This window comes from Taudactylus pleione, unplaced genomic scaffold, assembly GCF_031769625.1.
Source record: "Taudactylus pleione unplaced genomic scaffold, aTauple2 ptg000407l, whole genome shotgun sequence".
Lineage (NCBI taxonomy): Eukaryota > Metazoa > Chordata > Amphibia > Anura > Myobatrachidae > Taudactylus > Taudactylus pleione.
In genome coordinates, this window is record NW_028284809.1 from 3833112 (window position 1) to 3854683 (window position 21572).

Consider the following 21572-nt stretch of genomic DNA (forward strand, 5'->3'; position numbering starts at 1 on the left):
TAACTGAAGGAGGTGGAGGAGAGGACTGAAGGAAGTGGAGGGCAGGACTAAAGGAGGTGGAGAGGAGGACTGAAGGAGGTGGAGGGGAGGATTGAAGGAGAGAACTGAAGGAGAGGACTAAAGGGTGTGGAGAGAAGAAATGGTGGAAGGGAGGACTAAAGGAAGTGGAGGGGAGGACTAAAGGAGGTGGAGAGGAGGACTAAAGGAGGTGGAGAGAACTGAAGGGGGGGACTAAAGGGTGTGGAGAGAAGAAATGGTGGAAGGGAGGACTAAAGGGGGTGGAGGGGAGGACTAAAGGAGGTGGAGGGGAGGACTAAAGGAGGTGGAGGGGAGGACTGAAGGAGGTGGAGGGGAGGGCTGAAGGAGGTGGAGGGGAGGGCTGAAGGAGGTGGATGGGAGGGCTGAAGGAGGTGGAGGGGAGGGCTGAAGGAGGGGAGGACTGAAGCAGGTGGAGGGGAGGACTGAAGCAGGTGGAGGGGAGGACTGAAGCAGGTGGAGGGGAGGACTGAAGCAGGTGGAGGGGAGGACTGGACTTTGATAAGAGGGCTGAGGACTGTTTTTCTTCTCTCTTATCTCACCTGCTTTCGGTCCTGCAGGATCCTGTCCATTTCAGTAGTCAGACTGGAAAGCGTTGCTAGAGAAAGTAAGATACACAAATCAGCAACAACCAAGTACAAGTTATCACTATTTGTATAGTAGTGGGACCAGTCACATAAAGGGAATCTAAGAGCGCTGTAATGAGGTTTTCAGTCTAAAAAGTGTACTCATCGCCTACTTACAGGCCTTGCAGTAATCTTGCTGTATGAGTCAATATTTATTAAGAACCAGTTATAGCACTGAAGGACTTCATGAGGTCTAACCAGCTCCTAGTGAATTGATAGGCATCACCCTCAGCTCACAAAATGGCCGCTAATTAGAAAACGTAACTAATTTTCTGCATTCTGTGCCTCACAATTAAGGGTAAAAATATAATTTTTGAACACGTGGGCCTTGTATCATAAGGGAAGGTGGTGCTATAAAAGGGGCAGTAATGCACAGCATTTGGAAAAAGTATTATGAAAATTGGTGCACAGGTAACCTGACAATAAAGGTTCTGTAACCGGTAACAACCAATCAGATCCAGCTTGTCATTCTGCTATTACAGCGCAAAGAATGAAAGCAAAGATCTGATTGGTTGCAGATGTCGGGTTTTTGCACAGTTACCCTTTTTTGTTGTTTTTTTTTAGCAAATTCTTTAGTTGGTTTACAAGTAACGTATTAAGCATCAGACGCTGGCCTGACATCTTATCTCACTTACCTTCCATAATCTCTGCAATCCCACCATAAAGAGATGAAAGAGACAGAAAATAAACATATTAGTAGATGATATAAGCACTGAGATCGTCAGGACACTGTTCCTATGATAGTGGTATTATCAAAGTATTCTGAAGTCATCATGCAGCAATTACACCAACACTTTACACCAGTAGCTGCTGCAGATGGCGAGGTGCTCTGCCAATTACCCAGACCAGCGAGACGCTCACATGAAACAGAGAAAGCCTCATAGGCTGTCAAATTAGTAAAATGCTCAGATGAAACAAGATGGTGGAGCTGTGGTGCTGCAGCACAGGGGGAGTTGTATCAAGCCTTAGAGAGAGATAAAGTGGAGAAGTTGCCCAAAGCAACCAGTCAGAAAAATTACAGTTAGAAGCTGATTGGTCGCTTTGCGCAACTCCTCCACTCTCTCTCTCTCTCTCCAAGGCTTGGTACATCTCCTCCACAGTGAGCCAAGATATAGCACTAGCAGGACCTGTGGGCGTCTGTGTCACTAGAATGTGTGTACATTATCTGGGGCCGTCCTGATCCCACATGCTGTAAGTTTTGTGGACATTTGTTTAATTTTGGTTCAACTACTGCACATTATTCATTTGGTGGTCAACATGGTTTGTTTTTTTTCCAATTGATAACAGAAAAGAACAATCCACGTGTTTAGAGCGACAATACACTTAATGGAAAATGCAGGTTTTGTTACAAAATATTGCAAATGTATAAACGCTATTAAAACACAAATAGCACCCACAAAGAACTCCTCACTATCTTGCCTCACCCTCTGCCCTCCCTCAGCTTGCCATCCGTACATTACCCTCTCTCACCCACCTCCTCGCCATCCGTACATCACCCTCTGCCGTCCCTCAGCTTGCCATCCGTACATTACCCTCTCTCACCCACATCCTCACCATCCGTACATCACCCTCTGCCGTCCCTCAGCTTGCCATCCGTACATTACCCCCTCTCACCTACCTCCTCGCCATCCGTACATCACCCTCTGCCATCCCTCAGCTTGCCATCCGTACATTATCCTCTCTCACCCACTTCCTCGCCATCCGTGCATCACCCTCTGCCGTCCCTCAGCTTGCCATCCGTGCATTGACCTTTTTCAGCCCTCTCTTCGCCATACATGCATCGCCCTCTCCTTGCATCACCCCTCTCCTCACCATCCATGCATTGCTCTCACCCCTCTCCTCGTCATCCATGCATCGCTTTCTCTCACCCCTCTCCAAGCTATAATTGCATCGCCCTCTCCTCGCCATATGTGTATCGCTCTTTCACCCCTATCCTCGCCATCCGTACATCGGATTCTCTCACCCCTCTCGTCGCCAACCGCGCATCGCCCTCTGCCACCCCTCTCCTCTACATCCTATCGCCCCTCTCCTCGATATCCTTGCATCGCCCTGCCACCCCTCTCCTCGCCATCCATTTACCACCGTCTCTCACCCCTCTCCTCTGTGTACATTTCCATCTGTCTCCTCAGCTGGTCCTCCACATCCTCTTTGGCCACTTTTTCGGCTTTAAGCTCTTCCTGCAGAGTGACGACCTCGATACACAGGCGTTCCTGACTGTGCTGCACCGCTCTCTAGAGAGAGTTAAAACACCATAAATGGACAGTGACTACACACTAAAACCCTAGGTACTTAGGGCCTGATTCAGCTTTGGGAATAGAGTGAGATGTAGCACTTAACTGTGTACCAGGACAAACCATGTTGCAATGCAAGGGGTGTAAATAATATGAGATATGTTAAGAACTTACCCTTGTTATCTCTATTTCTACGAAGTCCATAGGGTTCCACAGGATACCTTGGGGTATAGGCGATGGCGGCAGACATCGGGCACCTCAGAGTTAAATTTCAGCCTCCATGGATGCACTGGGGTCCCTCTCCTATACCCCCCCCCACCCGAGCCAAGGCATCTCAGTTACGTAACAAGCCACAGGCCGGAAGAGGAGAAGAAAGAGAGAGAAGAAAGTCTGGAACACACAAGAATCACATTCTCACCAGAAGGAGACAAAAAAAATGGTGACCAGATCAAAGCCCATCTGCAGCACAGGTGCAACAGGGCGGGAGTCCTGTGGAACCCTATGGACTTTGTAGAAATAGAGATTACAAGGGTAAGTTCTTACCACATCTAATATTTTCTACTTCAGGGTCCATAGGATATCCACAGGATACCTTGGGGGATGTCCCAAAGCAGTATCCTTTAAGGGTGGGGATGCTCCTGTGCAGAAAGGAGAATCCGCCGCCCGAAGGAAGCATCCTGAGAGGCGAAAGTATCGAATGCATAATACCTCTCAAAGGTATGGACAGAAGACCACGTGGCTGCCTTGCAAAGCTGAACAGCAGAGGCACCATGGCGGGCTGCCCATGAAGGACCCACAGACCTAGTAGAATGAGCTTTAACAGAGGATGGTACAGGATGGCCCTCATGAATGTAAGCCTCAGAAATCGGCAAGCGAATCCATCCTGCCAAAGTTTGCTTAGTGGCAGGCCAATCCTTCTTACGGAAACCATAGAGGACAAACAAGGAGTCCGACTTCCGAAATGAATTGGTACGGTCAACATAAATCCTTAGAGCACGTACCACATCCAAGGAGGCCTAACCAGCCGAGAGGTCTGGGGAATTAAAGGCCAGTACTATAATTTCCTCGTTAATGTGGAAACTAAGGTAGGAAACCAGGGCGAGTGCGAAGCACCGCCCTATCCCTATGAAAAATTAGGAATGGGGGGCGACATGAAAGAGCCCCCAAATCTGACACTCTTCTGGCCAAAGCAATGGCCAGAAGAAATACAGTGTTAGCTGTAAGCCATTTTAAATCCACTGAGCCCAGTGGTTCCAAAGGCGGTCCTTGGAGAGCCCTCAGGACCACAGCCAAATCCCAAGGAGCCACTGATGGAACAAAGGGAGGCTGAATGCGAAGTACACCTTGCATAAAGATGCGGACATCAGGAAGAGTAGCAATCCTACGCTGAAACCACACTGACAGGGCAGAAAACTGCACCTTCAGGGAAGCAAGGCTAAGACCGTGATCTAAGTCTGCTTGTAGGAAAGCCAAAACCCTGGATATCCTAAAACACCTGAGGATCATATCCTCTAGGACGACACCATTCAAAGAAAGTATGCCACACTATGTGGTAAATTGTCGCAGAAGCAGGCTTCCGAGCTCTGAGCATGGTGTTAACTACAGAGCTGGAAAAACCCCTGGACCTTAAGAGGGCTGTCTCAACAGCCACGCCATCAAAGAAAGACGACCCAGGTCCGGGTAATGGCAAGGACCTTGAGACAATCGGTCCGGACGTAGAGGCAACAGCATCGGAGTGTCTATGGAGAGACTCTGAAGATCTGAGTACCAGTGACGTCTGGGCAACGCTGGAGCTATCAACAGGGGCGTGCCTCCTTCTTGCTTGAAGTTTCGAATCACTCGAGGAAGAAGGGAGAATGGAGGGAAGAGGTACGCAAACCAGAAGGTCCACTGGACCGACAGAGCGTCTACTAGAAGAGCCTCCATGCCTCTTGTTCTTGACCCGTACACAGGCATCTTGTTGTTGTGTCGGGAGGTCATGAGGTCTATCTCCGGAAGGCCCCACTTATTCACCTCCTGGTGAAGAGACCATTCTCCTGGATGAACGTCTTGATGGCTGAGAAAGTCTGCTTACCAGTTGAGGACTCCTGGTACGAACACTGCTGAGATGACAGGGAGATTGCACTCCGCCCAAGCCAGAATGTGGGACACCTCTGTCAGAGCCGCCTGACTTCGGCTTCCTCCTTGGCGTTTGATGTAAGCCACCGTGTTGGCGTTGTCTGACTGTACCTGCATGGGCTTTCCGTGGAGAAAGTGTCTTGCTTCCTGTAGAGCTTTGAATACTGCCTGAAGTTCCAAGATGTTTATTGGAAGCGCAGATTCCGCTGGTGTCCACCTGCCCTGGAACAAGTGTGAACCCGTGACTGCTCCCCAGCCTCGGAGACTGGCGTCCGTTGTCATAAGGACCCAGTTCACCACCCAAAAGGGGCGTCCCCTGTTCATGCGAGCCGTCGGTAGTCACCAGGCCAGAGACAGGCGTACCTCCGGAGAAAGCACCATGGTCTGTGTCTTTATCCGATGGGGCAACCCATTCCCTCTGGTGAGGATCAATTTCTGCAGAGGTCTGAAGTGAAACTGGGCATATTCCACCATGTCTAACATTGATACCATGGAGCCCAGTAACCTCATCGCTGAGTGAACAGACACTCGGCGGCTCTGAAGGAAACTGCGTACCTTTGCCTGTAATGCAGAGATCTTTTCCTCCGTCACAAAGATCCTCTGTTGTTGGGAGTACAACAGGGTTCTGAGATGGAGCATCCTCTGTGAGGGAACCAGGGAGGACTTCTTCCAGTTTATCAGCCAGCTGTGATTCTGCAACACAGATATTGTCAGTTGGAGATGGCGCTGGAGGATCTCTGGAGACCCTGCTATCAACAGAAGGTCATCCAGATAGGGAAACTAGCAAACTAGTTATATGGTGGATATGAGTTCGATATAAAAGATTATATAAAGTATAGATCACTAAATAATTGCAACATCAGTGAAAAATATTTTAATATCCGTTTGTTTGAGATTTTTGTTTTTTATTATTAATTATTTATTATTTATTTATTATTTATCATTTTTTAATTTTCATTTATTGACTTTGTGTATGTACTAAAGTATTATTTTCACTTGGAGGATTATTTAGGTCCAATTACCATTTAATGATGCGATGGACTGCAGTTTTCACCAACGTGATTTATTGTTTAGGTCTACAATATGTATTTGTGACATTTAGAAATACTAGGACCTCCGCTTATGTGGTTACTCTATGAGAGAGTGTCACGTGAGGGCATGACGCATAAACAATTTGGGATTCCACTAGTGTGGTCCCATGTTGAGGCATAGTCACGTGGGGGAGAGAGGCTTGGGATTCCTGCCCACGTGACTGTCTGTGAGAGAACGTAATGGTTATCTTGAAGTTTTGCTTACGTGGTTGCACATTGAGATGGTGCCACGTGGGGGAGTGACGTCTGGGACTCCCGCTCACATGATTTTTATGGGAGTACGTAACGTCACTTGATTTGGTGATGTCCGGATGAATTGGGAACACCGATCATGTGGTCCTTCTGTATTGAGGTAACATCACGTGAGGGGATGTCGCTTGGGACCTCTGCTCACGTGATCTCTGATTAGAAAATGTTAACATTTACTAAAAAATGAAGTAATATAACGATGGATTAATTTTGACCTATTTTTTGTCTCCGATTAAGGTAGGATATAATAGAGTCGTGTGAACCTTCTTCTTTCTTATTTTATTTTGTTTTTACAACATTGTATCTAATTGAGATTCTCAGGTGAAATATTTTCACCTAATTGAAAAGGGTACTTATAAGCAGGAGCTGAGTGTAGACCATTCATTGCCTTTGATAAAGCTGTCAGGTACAGAGAAACACGTCAGGCTGAAAACAGAGGTTTCCATACATTGGATTTATTGGATTTTCTTGCTTGCTGACTATATACATTCATATCGGAAAAAGGATTACCACATTCTCATTGTTGTGCCATGTATAGCAACGGGATAAAGACCATCACAGACCATAGACAGTGTTACCTGGACACACTTGTTCCTGATTGGGACACTGGAGACCAAGATATAAGGGACTGCACTAGCTGCAGGATATTACTAACCCACTTGGACACTGTCCACACTGTCTGCATTTGGAGTGATACCGTGTCATATGAAATCCCTTCTCCACATAAGCTCAAAAGGACTACACAGGTTGCAGAGATGAAATCCACCTGGGATATTACCTGCACACTGCACTTGAGAGTGGTACTGGTAACTATATACGAGACTTTATATATCAGCATACGATTGATTATCCATGCGAGAGAAACACCTCTGATTAAATTATCCTATACTACACTTTTTATCTATATACATTTTATGTATTTGAATACATTAGTATTCACACTATCTATATGTTATTATGTCTATAATGTTTAATAAATTGTGTAACTTATGAAGGTTTCCACACGACTCTATTCTCATGCTAGTAGTATATAATTATATAATAGCCATATAATTTCTATTGATTATTACATGTATTAGTCACACGTGCGCCGTAGTGTTTGTATACAATTTTTGTTTTGTCCTTTGCCAATATAATGGAACGTAGGGTCTCCATCCTGAACCGAGGAACCCTCAAGGACTTGTTTAGGGATGAGGATGGGCCGGTAAGACCCATTGGGTTTCTGTACCAGAAAGAGATTGGAATAGTATCCCGTGCCCCTCTGGGGTAACGGAACAGGCACTATAACTCCATCCTGGAGCCTAGAGTGCAACACTTTCTGGAGTTCCAGGGCCTTGCCCCGATCTGACTGAAGGCCTGTGGTGAAAAACCGGCTGGGAGGCCTTTGCCGGAAGGAGAGGGCATACCCCCCAGAGACCACTTCTCTCACCCAAGTGTCCGTGGTAGTCAAATACCAGCACTTGGTGAACTGAAGAAGTCGGCCTCCCATTTTGGGGTCCCCCAAAGGGAGGCTGGTCCCGTCAGGCTGAAGGCTTATCATCCGACTTGGGAGTAGGACGTCTTGTACTCCAAGCCTACTTCTTTGGCTTGGCAGATTTCCTGGTTCCTGAATGTCTAGGAAAGGACTGTACTTTGGACTTACCCTAGGCCCTATAGGGCCGAAAGAACGATGTACCAGACCCTGATGGGACTGCAGCCGATGGCAAACATGCAGATTTAGCTGCTGCCGGCGTGGCCACTATTTTGTCTAGATCGGGACCAAACAGGACCTGTCCATTAAAGGGCAAGCATTCCAATCCCTTCTTGGAATCTGCATCCGCTTTTCAAGAGCGCAACCACAGGGAGCGACGAGCCGCTACTGCTGTCGACGAGATTCTGGAAGGAGGAGACCTATATCTAAGGCTGTCTCATTAATGTACGTGGCTGAGTCTCTGAGATTGCCCACTAACTCCACCTGCTCAGCTGAAAAGTCAGTGTCCAGAGACCCCTCCGAGTTATCTGCCCAGCGCTCCATGGCTCTGGCCACCCAGCACACGGCCATAGCTGGTCTGGAAGCGCCTCCAACAAGGGAATAAATGGATTTTAGGCATATTTCCACCTTGCGATCCGTAACATCCTTCAAGGAGGACATGGAGGGCATGGGCAACGTTGCACTCACTAGGCGTGTGATATGAGAATCCACCTGTGAAGGGGTTTCCCATTTGGAAAGGGGTTTGCAAAGGCCAAGCATTTTTGAGGCTGGAACCGCTTACCCGGGTTTTTCCACGCCCCCTCTAAATGATCCACTAACTGACCAGATAGAGGAAATACAGTGGCATCTCCCTTAACATCCTTAAAGAATGCGTATTTGGATTTGGCCACGGGGGGATCCTCATCCTCAATAACCAAGGCCGCACAGACCGCCCGTATAAGGCCAGGTATATAGACTTTAGACTTAGACTCCGCCTCCTTAGCACAAAGGGGCTCTTGGTCTGAAAAGTCAATAATCTCACGTCATGTCATCATCATACTGAGCCGTCTGAGACACTAAAGGCCGCAATGGTGACTCCCCTTGTAAAACGTCCATCAGGTGCTGTACCGTATTGGACAATGAATTCACCCACACAGGCTCCTGCGAGACCTGGGAGGGCGAAACCGGGAGACACTGAGGTACCATCAACTACCTGGGGAACCCCTGCATGGGTGATGACACAACCGACTGCTGTGATAGCCCCATCTGGGGGAAAGCAGGGGGCGTCGCTACCTGGCAAACAAGGACTGTAAGTGCCTTAGCAAAACAAGCCCAGGGTGGTTCCTACACAGGCGCAGTGACAGAAATCGGGCGTGATTTGAGATCACATGCCCTACATAATCCCTCAGCGTTCCCATCTCCCTCCGCTAACTGTACATTGCATGTGGTACATTTTAGCTGAAGAGAAAATTCACGTTCACTCCCAGACATGATGAGTGTAAACGGAGTGTATGCGACTCCCCACACAGACAAACACTTTTACTGTGAGGCAATGAACACCCTGCAACACCGCACCGCAAGGGCTTTAGCAGAGGAAGAACAGGGATAGTAAAATGGCTGACAGTCAGAAGTGAAGTACAGTCAGTCAGCGCTAGCATATAGTCACATACAATTCAGAAATAAATAACCTGCGCTACAAGCACTATGATCAACTACGCAGACCAGAGCCTGGTAGGAAACAGCGCTGCATACTCTGACCTCATCGAAGGAGAGGTATGCGGGGGGACCCAGACTGCGATTGCCACCTGTATCAAACTCCAGCAGCGTTTGCACACTTCCTTAAAAATGGCCGCCGAGGAGCTGAGAGGAGGCAGGTCCGGGGGAGGAGCGCTGACACAGCCCGCCAGACCGCTATGGAGAGGCACTGTGCAGCGGGGGAGACGCCGGCTGTGAGACAGGGAAGGCGCACTCCCCTGGCATGCTTTTAACCCCTGGGACGCTGGAGCATTTCCACACTGCTGCAGCCTGCTGTCCCTGGTGGTCTAGTGGAAAGCGCAGGATCAGTACCTGGCTCCACGCGCAGCCTGTCCCCAGGGAGCCCAAATGACTGTGAATCGGCGGGTACCCTCAGCGGGACCCGGCCGCTTACCTGACCCCCTTGAATCCGGCAACAGTCAGGGTATTCCAGGGTCACCGCTAGCTGCGACCCCAGACACCCACCAGTATCCCCGGATCAGTACTTTCGTTCTGGTCCGGCGGGGTGAAGGAGCGACAGCATAGACGTCTTGCTGACTGTCTATGCTGTACAGCTCATCTTGTGCAGCAAAGCTGCCTGGAAATCTTCATGGGCTGTCAACAGCCCCTCTCTGAATATGGTGATCCGACTCTAAGCCGGGCACCTACGAAACTGATTTGCCTTGGATGGGGGCGGGGTATAGGAGAGGGGCCCTAGTGCATCCTCGGATCTCACTCTATTTCCACAGCTGAATCAGGCCCTTAGTGCCTTGACCCTGTGCTGGGCTATTCTCTGGAGAAATACATTACAAACATGCAAATAGCACTTCCGGTTAATATACTGACCAATTTGCCAGGCAAAGGGCATTAGAGCCTCTACTGTCTGCAATGGTTTACGCCCCCCCCCCTATGCACTTTTTCAAAGTTGCAGAACGCTGGTGATACATGCATGGAACATATGCAGCCCCCCGAGGTCCGGAGATACCTCACTAGTTACAGTCCCATATGCATGGTGTGACACTTTAAAAAAAAAAAAAAGTCAATTGAATTCACTGCTCATTGCAAAGAGTTCATAATGCCAAAGTTCTATACAATCATCTTTGTTAACTAGAAATCACTTTATTATGAAGTGGAATATACACCTTTCATAAACATATTGAAGACTAATCTAGCATGAAGGGACATACACAGCAGCTGACTGACTCTGTGCACACAGCTGAGAATAGCATTGTACCTGCTGAGATGAAACCTGCACCACCTGTCCACTGGGGGCAGCGTCTGAGCTTAGTGTTCTCAGCTTCTCATTCTCGTCATTCAAAGAATGCACCTCCTGGCAGAGGCGACTAAAGGAGGCCGTGAGAGCTGCCTGGGTGAGGACCAGAGAGGAGGAGAAGATGTGAGAGACTTAAAGAGCAAATAATCTGCACACATGGGAATTCACTGTAATGACACTTTGGGCTCTATTTATTAACATTATTTTTACTAAAATAAAGTGAAAAAGGGTGTTTTCACACCCTTTTCACATTATTTTAGTTTCACCTGTAGTTATTACAGGGCAATTGGAGTAGAATTAGTAAAATTCTACTCCAACCCCTAGGTATCACATATTTTTAGTAAAGCAGATCGCATTTCCCATATTTGTAATGGGAAATGTGATCCGACCAGAGTTACTAAAAATAAATTGTAAAAAAATACCGGGGGAAGCCCTGTGATAATAACGCCACCTGGAGGTGGCGTTATCCAGGGTCTCCCCCGGTTACCGGGCTCCCACTCTGCTCTAACGGGGAGAGCAGAGGCGGGAGCCGGTACCAGTAATCAGCTATGTGGTCTAAACAGACCGCAAGCTGATAGCTGTAAAAAAAAAAAAAAAAAAAAAAATTGAAACATTTTTTTTTACTTACCTGAATCCAGGGACTGGTGATCGGGTCTCCGGTGATGGCTCCTCTCCGGTTAGCTGGTCTCCCACAGTGTACTGCTGCCCGGTCATCAGGTGATCGGGCCCCAGTGCAGTATGGGAGATCACCTGATCAGGAAGCCCGGAGAAGATCACCGGAGGCCAGGAGTATGCAGGTAAGTGTAATGAAGGGAGGGGGGGGTGGCGGGGCTCCGCGATCGCAGGGGGCGGGGCTTAGCGTCGGTGGGTGGTAGCAGCGATGGTGGGTCGGCGCATGCGCGGGCTCTTCGTCGCGGTATTTTTTCCGAAAATACCGCGACTAGAGTGCGGATGGGATCCGCAGGGACAGAGCTTTATCGCAAGCTCTTTCCCTGCAAGGGATTTATAGTAAATCCCTGTGATATTGCCTGAATTCGCAATGCGAATTCACTCGGTAATATCACACTACAATCCGCATTCAATATGTGGATTGTAGTAAATAGAGCCCTGAATGTTTTGCAGAGAGTGGCAGAATAAAGAAAAAAAAAAAACAGTTTAAACAAATTGAACATCTAACAGAGGTGACCATCCGAGAGGCCTTCCATCTGCAATGCAAGTTACTATAGTTCAACTGAGAGCCACAGCTCACAAGTAGATAGGTTAGATAATATATAAGATACAGAGTGAGAGGAGGCTACAGAGCCTGGATAGCTCAGCAGTGCAACTATAATAAATAATATAGGGGTCTATTTACTAAACCTTGGATGGAGAAAATGAAAGGAGATAAAGTACCAACCAATCAGCTCCTAACTACCACGTCAAAGGCTGTGTTTGAGAAAATTACAGTTAGGAGCCGGGTGGTTGGGACTTTATCTCCATCCAAGGCTTAGTAAATAGACCCCTATATTATTTATTATAGTTGCACTGCTGAGTGGTCCGGGCTCTGTAGTGTCCTCTCATTCTCTCCGCAGCACAGACATCCCTATGAGGGGAGCGTAGACATCTGGAGCTCGGAGATTCCGACATCGCGGGTAAGTGACATTCTGCTTTCAGATACAAGGTGGGCAGAAAACCTGTTCTGCCTTCAGACCCGCGGTGGGCAGGCATGTTGGACATTTGGAGTCTCACCATTTTGCGCGCGGCCTTCTGCTGAGACTCCGACAGACTTCCCTGCAGGCTCTGTAGAATTCCCTCTGAGCTCTTAATCTGATCCAGCAGCTGTTTGACCTGCACAAGACAGAGCCGGTATATATCATGTATGTGCTGGGATTCACTAACACATACATACTTCTATCCGGGTGGGGACGCACCTGGTTAGCGCAATCCTCGGAGCTGCACCGCAGAGCGTCCTGCAGAGACTCCTTCTCCTGCGTCACTTTTTCCAGCAGTTCGCTTGTGCTCGTCAGTGCGGACTTTTGCTGGGCAAGCTGGGCATGAGGCGGGGAAAGAAATAATAATAACATAAATAACAGAACTGTAATCCCCATTAATGTACCCATAAGATGGTGTTACCAGCCGCGGTGCCTCTCATAAGAAGCCAGCACAGTACAACGCAGCCAAGAATAACCTCACTCACATATTGTCCGTTTCACAGATCATTAAACATGTAAAAGTCAACACAATTATTCATCCACTGCCACCTCCACACACGGAATCCATATGATTTACCGGCGGACGGGTTGCCGACGGGCAGAAGACAGTCAGCTTCATCCCGGTGTTGAAGATCCCGACAAGGGCCGGTAAGTAGCCTAACCCTCTCCAAATAGTTTATAGCCTTGAAAGGTGACTTATATTGCACGATTCTCTATACAGCCAGCATACAGTAGAGGAGAAGTAGTACTGTGCCATTATCCATAAAAATAGAAGGGGGATATTCAGAGAGGATTGCAGCCAGCATACAGCACATGAGAATCAGTACTGTACAATTATCCATACATACAGAAGAGGGACATACACTGATAATTACCACCAGCACATAAGAAGTAGTACTGTGCCATTAGCCGTACATACAGGAGAGAGACATACACTGATAAAAGCAGCCGGCATACAGTATATCAGCAGTGGTACTATAACATTATCCATACATACAGGAGAGAGACATACACTGATAATAGCAGCCGGCATACAGTATATAAGCAGTGGTACTATAACATTATCCATACATACAGGAGACATACACTGATAATAACAGCCGGCATACAGTATATAAGCAGTGGTACTATATCATTATCCATACATACAGGAGAGGGACATACACTGATAATAGCAGCCGGCATACAGTATATAAGCAGTGGTACTATAACATTATCCATACATACAGGAGAGGGACATACACTGATAATAGCAGCCGGCATACAGTATATAACCAGTGGTACTATATCATTATCCATACATACAGGAGAGGGACATACACTGATAATAGCAGCCGGCATACAGTATATAACCAGTGGTACTATAACATTATCCATACATACAGGAGATACATACACTGATAATAGCAGCCGGCATACAGTATATAAGCAGTGGTACTATATCATTATCCATACATACAGGAGACATACACTGATAATAGCAGCCGGCATACAGTATATAAGCAGTGGTACTATATCATTATCCATACATACAGGAGACATACACTGATAATAGCAGCCGGCATACAGTATATAAGCAGTGGTACTATATCATTATCCATACATACAGGAGAGGGACATACACTGATAATAGCAGCCGGCATACAGTATATAACCAGTGGTACTATATCATTATCCATACATACAGGAGAGGGACATACACTGATAATAGCAGCCGGCATACAGTATATAAGCAGTGGTACTATAACATTATCCATACATACAGGAGCGGGACATACACTGATAATAGCAGCCGGCAAACAGTATATAAGCAGTGGTACTATAACATTATCCATACATACAGGAGACATACACTGATAATAGCAGCCGGCATACAGTATATAAGCAGTGGTACTATATCATTATCCATACATACAGGAGAGAGACATACACTGATAATAGCAGCCGGCATACAGTATATAAGCAGTGGTACTATATCATTATCCATACATACAGGAGAGAGACATACACTGATAATAGCAGCCGGGATACAGTATATAAGCAGCGGTGCTATATCATTACCCATACGTACAGGAGAGGGACATACACTGATAATAGCAGCCGGCATACAGTATATAAGCAGCGGTACTATATCATTATCCATACATACAGGAGAGGGACATACACTGATAATAGCAGCCGGCATACAGTATATAAGCAGTGGTACTATAACATTATCCATACATACAGAAGACATACACTGATAATAACAGCCGGCATACAGTATATAAGCGGTGGTACTATAACATTACCCATACATACAGGAGAGGGACATACACTGATAATAGCAGCCGGCATACAGTATATAAGCAGTGGTACTATATCATTATCCATACATACAGGAGAGGGACATACACTGATAATAGCAGCCGGCATACAGTATATAAGCAGTGGTACTATATCATTATCCATACATACAGGAGAGGGACATACACTGATAATAGCAGCCGGCATACAGTATATAAGCAGTGGTACTATATCATTATCCATACATACAGGAGAGGGACATACACTGATAATAGCAGCCGGCATACAGTATATAACCAGTGGTACTAGAACATTACCCATACATACAGACATACACTGATAATAGCAGCCGGCATACAGTATATAAGCAGTGGTACTATAACATTATCCATACATACAGGAGAGGGACATACACTGATAATAGCAGCCGGCATACAGTATATAAGCAGTGGTACTATATCATTATCCATACATACAGGAGACATACACTGATAATAGCAGCCGGCATACAGTATATAAGCAGTGGTACTATATCACTATCCATACATACAGGAGAGAGACATACACTGATAATAGCAGCCGGCATACAGTATATAAGCAGTGGTACTATATCATTATCCATACATACAGGAGACATACACTGATAATAGCAGCCGGCATACAGTATATAAGCAGTGGTACTATATCATTATCCATACATACAGGAGACATACACTGATAATAGCAGCCGGCATACAGTATATAAGCAGTGGTACTATATCATTATGCATACATACAGGAGAGGGACATACACTGATAATAGCAGCCGGCATACAGTATATAAGCAGTGGTACTATATCATTATGCATACATACAGGAGAGGGACATACACTGATAATAGCAGCCGGCATACAGTATATAAGCAGTGGTACTATATCATTATGCATACATACAGGAGAGGGACATACACTGATAATAGCAGCCGGCATACAGTATATAAGCAGTGGTACTATATCATTATCCATACATACAGGAGAGAGACATACACTGATAATAGCAGCCGGCATACAGTATATAAGCAGTGGCACTATATCATTATCCATACATACAGGAGAGAGACATACACTGATAATAGCAGCCGGCATACAGTATATAAGCAGTGGTACTATAACATTATCCATACATACAGGAGAGGGACATACACTGATAATAGCAGCCGGCATACAGTATATAAGCAGTGGTACTATATCATTATCCATACATACAGGAGAGGGACATACACTGATAATAGCAGCCGGCATACAGTATATAAGCAGTGGTACTATAAAATTATCCATACATACAGGAGAGGGACATACACTGATAATAGCAGCTGGCATACAGTATATAAGCAGTGGTACTATATCATTATCCATACATACAGGAGACATACACTGATAATAGCAGCCGGCATACAGTATATAAGCAGTGGTACAATAACATTATCCATACATACAGGAGAGAGACATACACTGATAATAGCAGCCGGCATACAGTATATAAGCAGTGGTACTATATCATTATCCATACATACAGGAGAGGGACATACATTGATAATAGCAGCCGGCATACAGTATATAACCAGTGGTACTATAACATTATCCATACATACAGGAGAGACATACACTGATAATAGCAGCCGGCATACAGTATATAAGCAGTGGTACTATAACATTATCCATACATACAGGAGACATACACTGATAATAGCAGCCGGCATACAGTATATAAGCAGTGGTACTATATCATTATCCATACATACAGGAGAGAGACATACACTGATAATAGCAGCCGGCATACAGTATATAAGCAGTGGTACTATATCATTATCCATACATACAGGAGACATACACTGATAATAGCAGCCGGCATACAGTATATAAGCAGTGGTACTATATCATTATGCATACATACAGGAGAGGGACATACACTGATAATAGCAGCTGGCATACAGTATATAAGCAGTGGTACTATAACATTATCCATACATACAGGAGAGGGACATACACTGATAATAGCAGCCGGCATACAGTATATAAGCAGTGGTACTATATCATTATCCATACATACAGGAGAGGGACATACACTGATAATAGCAGCCGGCATACAGTATATAACCAGTGGTACTATAACATTATCCATACATACAGGAGAGGGACATACACTGATAATAGCAGCCGGCATACAGTATATAAGCAGTGGTACTATATCATTATCCATACATACAGGAGAGGGACATACACTGATAATAGCAGCCGGCATACAGTATATAAGCAGTGGTACTATATCATTATCCATACATACAGGAGACATACACTGATAATAGCAGCCGGCATACAGTATATAAGCAGTGGTACTATATCATTATCCATACATACAGGAGAGGGACATACACTGATAATAGCAGCCGGCATACAGTATATAAGCAGTGGTACTATATCATTATCCATACATACAGGAGAGGGACATACACTGATAATAGCAGCCGGCATACAGTATATAAGCAGTGGTACTATAACATTATCCATACATACAGGAGACATACACTGATAATAGCAGCCGGCATACAGTATATAAGCAGTGGTACTATAACATTATCCATACATACAGACATATACTGATAATAGCAGCCGGCATACAGTATATAAGCAGTGGTACTATATCATTATCCATACATACAGGAGAGAGACATACACTGATAATAGCAGCCGGCATACAGTATATAAGCAGTGGTACTATAACATTATCCATACATACAGGAGAGGGACATACACTGATAATAGCAGCCGGCATACAGTATATAAGCAGTGGTACTATATCATTATCCATACATACAGGAGAGGGACATACACTGATAATAGCAGCCGGCATACAGTATATAAGCAGTGGTACTATATTATTATCCATACATACAGGAGAGGGACATACACTGATAATAGCAGCCGGCATACAGTATATAAGCAGTGGTACTATATCATTATCCATACATACAGGAGACATACACTGATAATAGCAGCCGGCATACAGTATATAAGCAGCGGTACTATATCATTATCCATACATACAGGAGAGGGACATACACTGATAATAGCAGCCGGCATACAGTATATAAGCAGTGGTACTATATCATTATCCATACATACAGGAGAGGGACATACACTGATAATAGCAGCCGGCATACAGTATATAAGCAGTGGTACTATAACATTATCCATACATACAGGAGACATACACTGATAATAGCAGCCGGCATACAGTATATAAGCAGTGGTACTATAACATTATCCATACATACAGACATATACTGATAATAGCAGCCGGCATACAGTATATAAGCAGTGGTACTATATCATTATCCATACATACAGGAGAGAGACATACACTGATAATAGCAGCCGGCATACAGTATATAAGCAGTGGTACTATATCATTATCCATACATACAGGAGGGACATACACTGATAATAGCAGCCGGCATACAGTATATAAGCGGTGGTACTATAACATTATCCATACATACAGGAGAGGGACATACACTGATAATAGCAGCCGGCATACAGTATATAAGCAGTGGTACTATAACATTATCCATACATACAGGAGAGACATACACTGATAATAGCAGCCGGCATACAGTATATCAGCAGTGTGTACTATAACATTATCCATACATACAGGAGAGACATACACTGATAATAGCAGCCGGCATACAGTATATAAGCAGTGGTACTATATCATTATCCATACATACAGGAGAGGAACATACACTGATAATAGCAGCCGGCATACGGTATATAAGCAGTGATACTATAACATTATCCATACATACAGGAGAGGGACATACACTGATAATAGCAGCCGGCATACGGTATATAAGCAGTGATACTATAACATTATCCATACATACAGGAGAGGGACATACACTGATAATAGCAGCCGGCATACAGTATATAAGCAGTGGTACTATATCATTATCCATACATACAGGAGAGGGACATACACTGATAATAGCAGCCGGCATACAGTATATAACCAGTGGTACTATAACATTATCCATACATACAGGAGAGAGACATACACTGATAATAGCAGCCGGCATACAGTATATAACCAGTGGTACTATAACATTATCCATACATACAGGAGAGGGACATACACTGATAATAGCAGCCAGCATACAGTATATAAGCAGTGGTACTATATCATTATCCATACATACAGGAGAGGGACATACACTGATAATAGCAGCCGGCATACAGTATATAACCAGTGGTACTATAACATTATCCATACATACAGGAGAGAGACATACACTGATAATAGCAGCCGGCATACAGTATATAACCAGTGGTACTATAACATTATCCATACATACAGGAGAGGGACATACACTGATAATAGCAGCCAGCATACAGTATATAAGCAGTGGTACTATATCATTATCCATACATACAGGAGAGGGACATACACTGATAATAGCAGCCGGCATACAGTATATCAGCAGTGGTACTATATCATTATCCATACATACAGGAGACATACACTGATAATAACAGCCGGCATACAGTATATAAGCAGTGGTACTATATCATTATCCATACATACAGGAGAGGGACATACACTGATAATAGCAGCCGGCATACAGTATATCAGCAGTGGTACTATAACATTATCCATACATACAGGAGAGGGACATACACTGATAATAGCAGCCAGCATACAGTATATAAGCAGTGGTACTATATCATTATCCATACATACAGGAAAGGGACATACACTGATAATAGCAGCCGGCATACAGTATATCAGCAGTGGTACTATATCATTATCCATACATACAGGAGACATACACTGATAATAACAGCCGGCATACAGTATATAAGCAGTGGTACTATATCATTATCCATACATACAGGAGAGAGACATACACTGATAATAGCAGCCGGCATACAGTATATAAGCAGTGGTACTATATCATTATCCATACATACAGGAGACATACACTGATAATAGCAGCCGGCATACAGTATATAAGCAGTGGTACTATATCATTATCCATACATACAGGAAAGGGAAATACACTGATAATAGCAGCCGGCATACAGTATATAAGCAGTGGTACTATATCATTATCCATACATACAGGAGACATACACTGATAATAGCAGCCGGCATACAGTATATAACCAGTGGTACTATATCATTATCCATACATACAGTAGAGGGACATACACTGATAATAGCAGCCGGCAAACAGTATATAAGCAGTGGTACTATATCATTATCCATACATACAGGAGAGGGACATACACTGATAATAGCAGCCGGCATACAGTATATAAGCAGTGGTACTATAACATTATCCATACATACAGGAGAGGGACATACACTGATAATAGCAGCCGGCATACAGTATATAAGCAGTGGTACTATATCATTATCCATACATACAGGAGAGGGACATACACTGATAATAGCAGCCAGCATACAGTATATAAGCAGTGGTACTATAACATTATCGAGGGACATACACTGATAATAGCAGCCTGCATACAGTATATAAGCAGTGGTACTATATCATTATCCATACATACAGGAGATACATACACTGATAATAGCAGCCGGCATACAGTTTATAAGCAGTGGTACTATATCATTATCCATACATACAGGAGAGAGACATACACTGATAATAGCAGCCGGCATACAGTATATAACCAGTGGTACTATATCATTATCCATACATACAGGAGAGGGACATACACTGATAATAGCAGCCGGCATACAGTATATAACCAGTGGTACTACATCATTATCCATACATACAGGAGAGGGACATACACTGATAATAGCAGCCGGCATACAGTATATAACCAGTGGTACTATAACATTATCCATACATACAGGAGAGGGACATACACTGATAATAGCAGCCGGCATACAGTATATAAGCAGTGGTACTATATCATTATCCATACATACAGGAGAGAGACATACACTGATAATAGCAGCCGGCATACAGTATATAAGCAGTGGTACTATATCATTATGCATACATACAGGAGAGGGACATACACTGATAATAGCAGCCGGCATACAGTATATAAGCAGTGGTACTATATCATTATCCATACATACAGGAGAGACATACACTGATAATAGCAGCCGGCATACAGTATATCAGCAGTGGTACTATATCATTATCCATACATACAGGAGAGAGACATACACTGATAATAGCAGCCGGCATACAGTATATAAGCAGTGGTACTATATCATTATGCATACATACAGGAGAGGGACATACACTGATAATAGCAGCCGGCATACAGTATATAAGCAGTGGTACTATATCATTATCCATACATACAGGAGAGGGACATACACTGATAATAGCAGCCGGCATACAGTATATAAGCAGTGGTACTATATCATTATCCATACATACAGGAGAGGGACATACACTGATAATAGCAGCCGGCATACAGTATATAAGCAGTGGTACTATATCATTATCCATACATACAGGAGAGGGACATACACTGATAATAGCAGCCGGCATACAGTATATAAGCAGTGGTACTATATCATTATCCATACATACAGGAGAGAGACATACACTGATAATAGCAGCCGGCATACAGTATATAACCAGTGGTACTATATCATTATCCATACATACAGGAGAGGGACATACACTGATAATAGCAGCCGGCATACAGTATATAAGCAGTGGTACTATATCATTATCCATACATACAGGAGAGAC

General features: G+C 44.6%; 1 protein-coding gene across 1 annotated transcript in view; it reads right to left on the reverse strand.

The window, feature by feature from the left end:
* The window catches only part of RABEP2 (rabaptin, RAB GTPase binding effector protein 2), a 40441-nt gene that overhangs the window by 11925 nt on the left and 6944 nt on the right, over positions 1-21572 (reverse strand). The window contains exons 3-7 of the mRNA XM_088446922.1: positions 12719-12835; positions 12537-12635; positions 10770-10901; positions 2755-2893; positions 579-634 (exon numbers count right to left, since the gene is read on the reverse strand). Coding sequence (XP_088303048.1) covers positions 579-634; positions 2755-2893; positions 10770-10901; positions 12537-12635; positions 12719-12835 — 543 coding nt within the window. The remainder of the gene's footprint in view (positions 1-578; positions 635-2754; positions 2894-10769; positions 10902-12536; positions 12636-12718; positions 12836-21572) is intronic.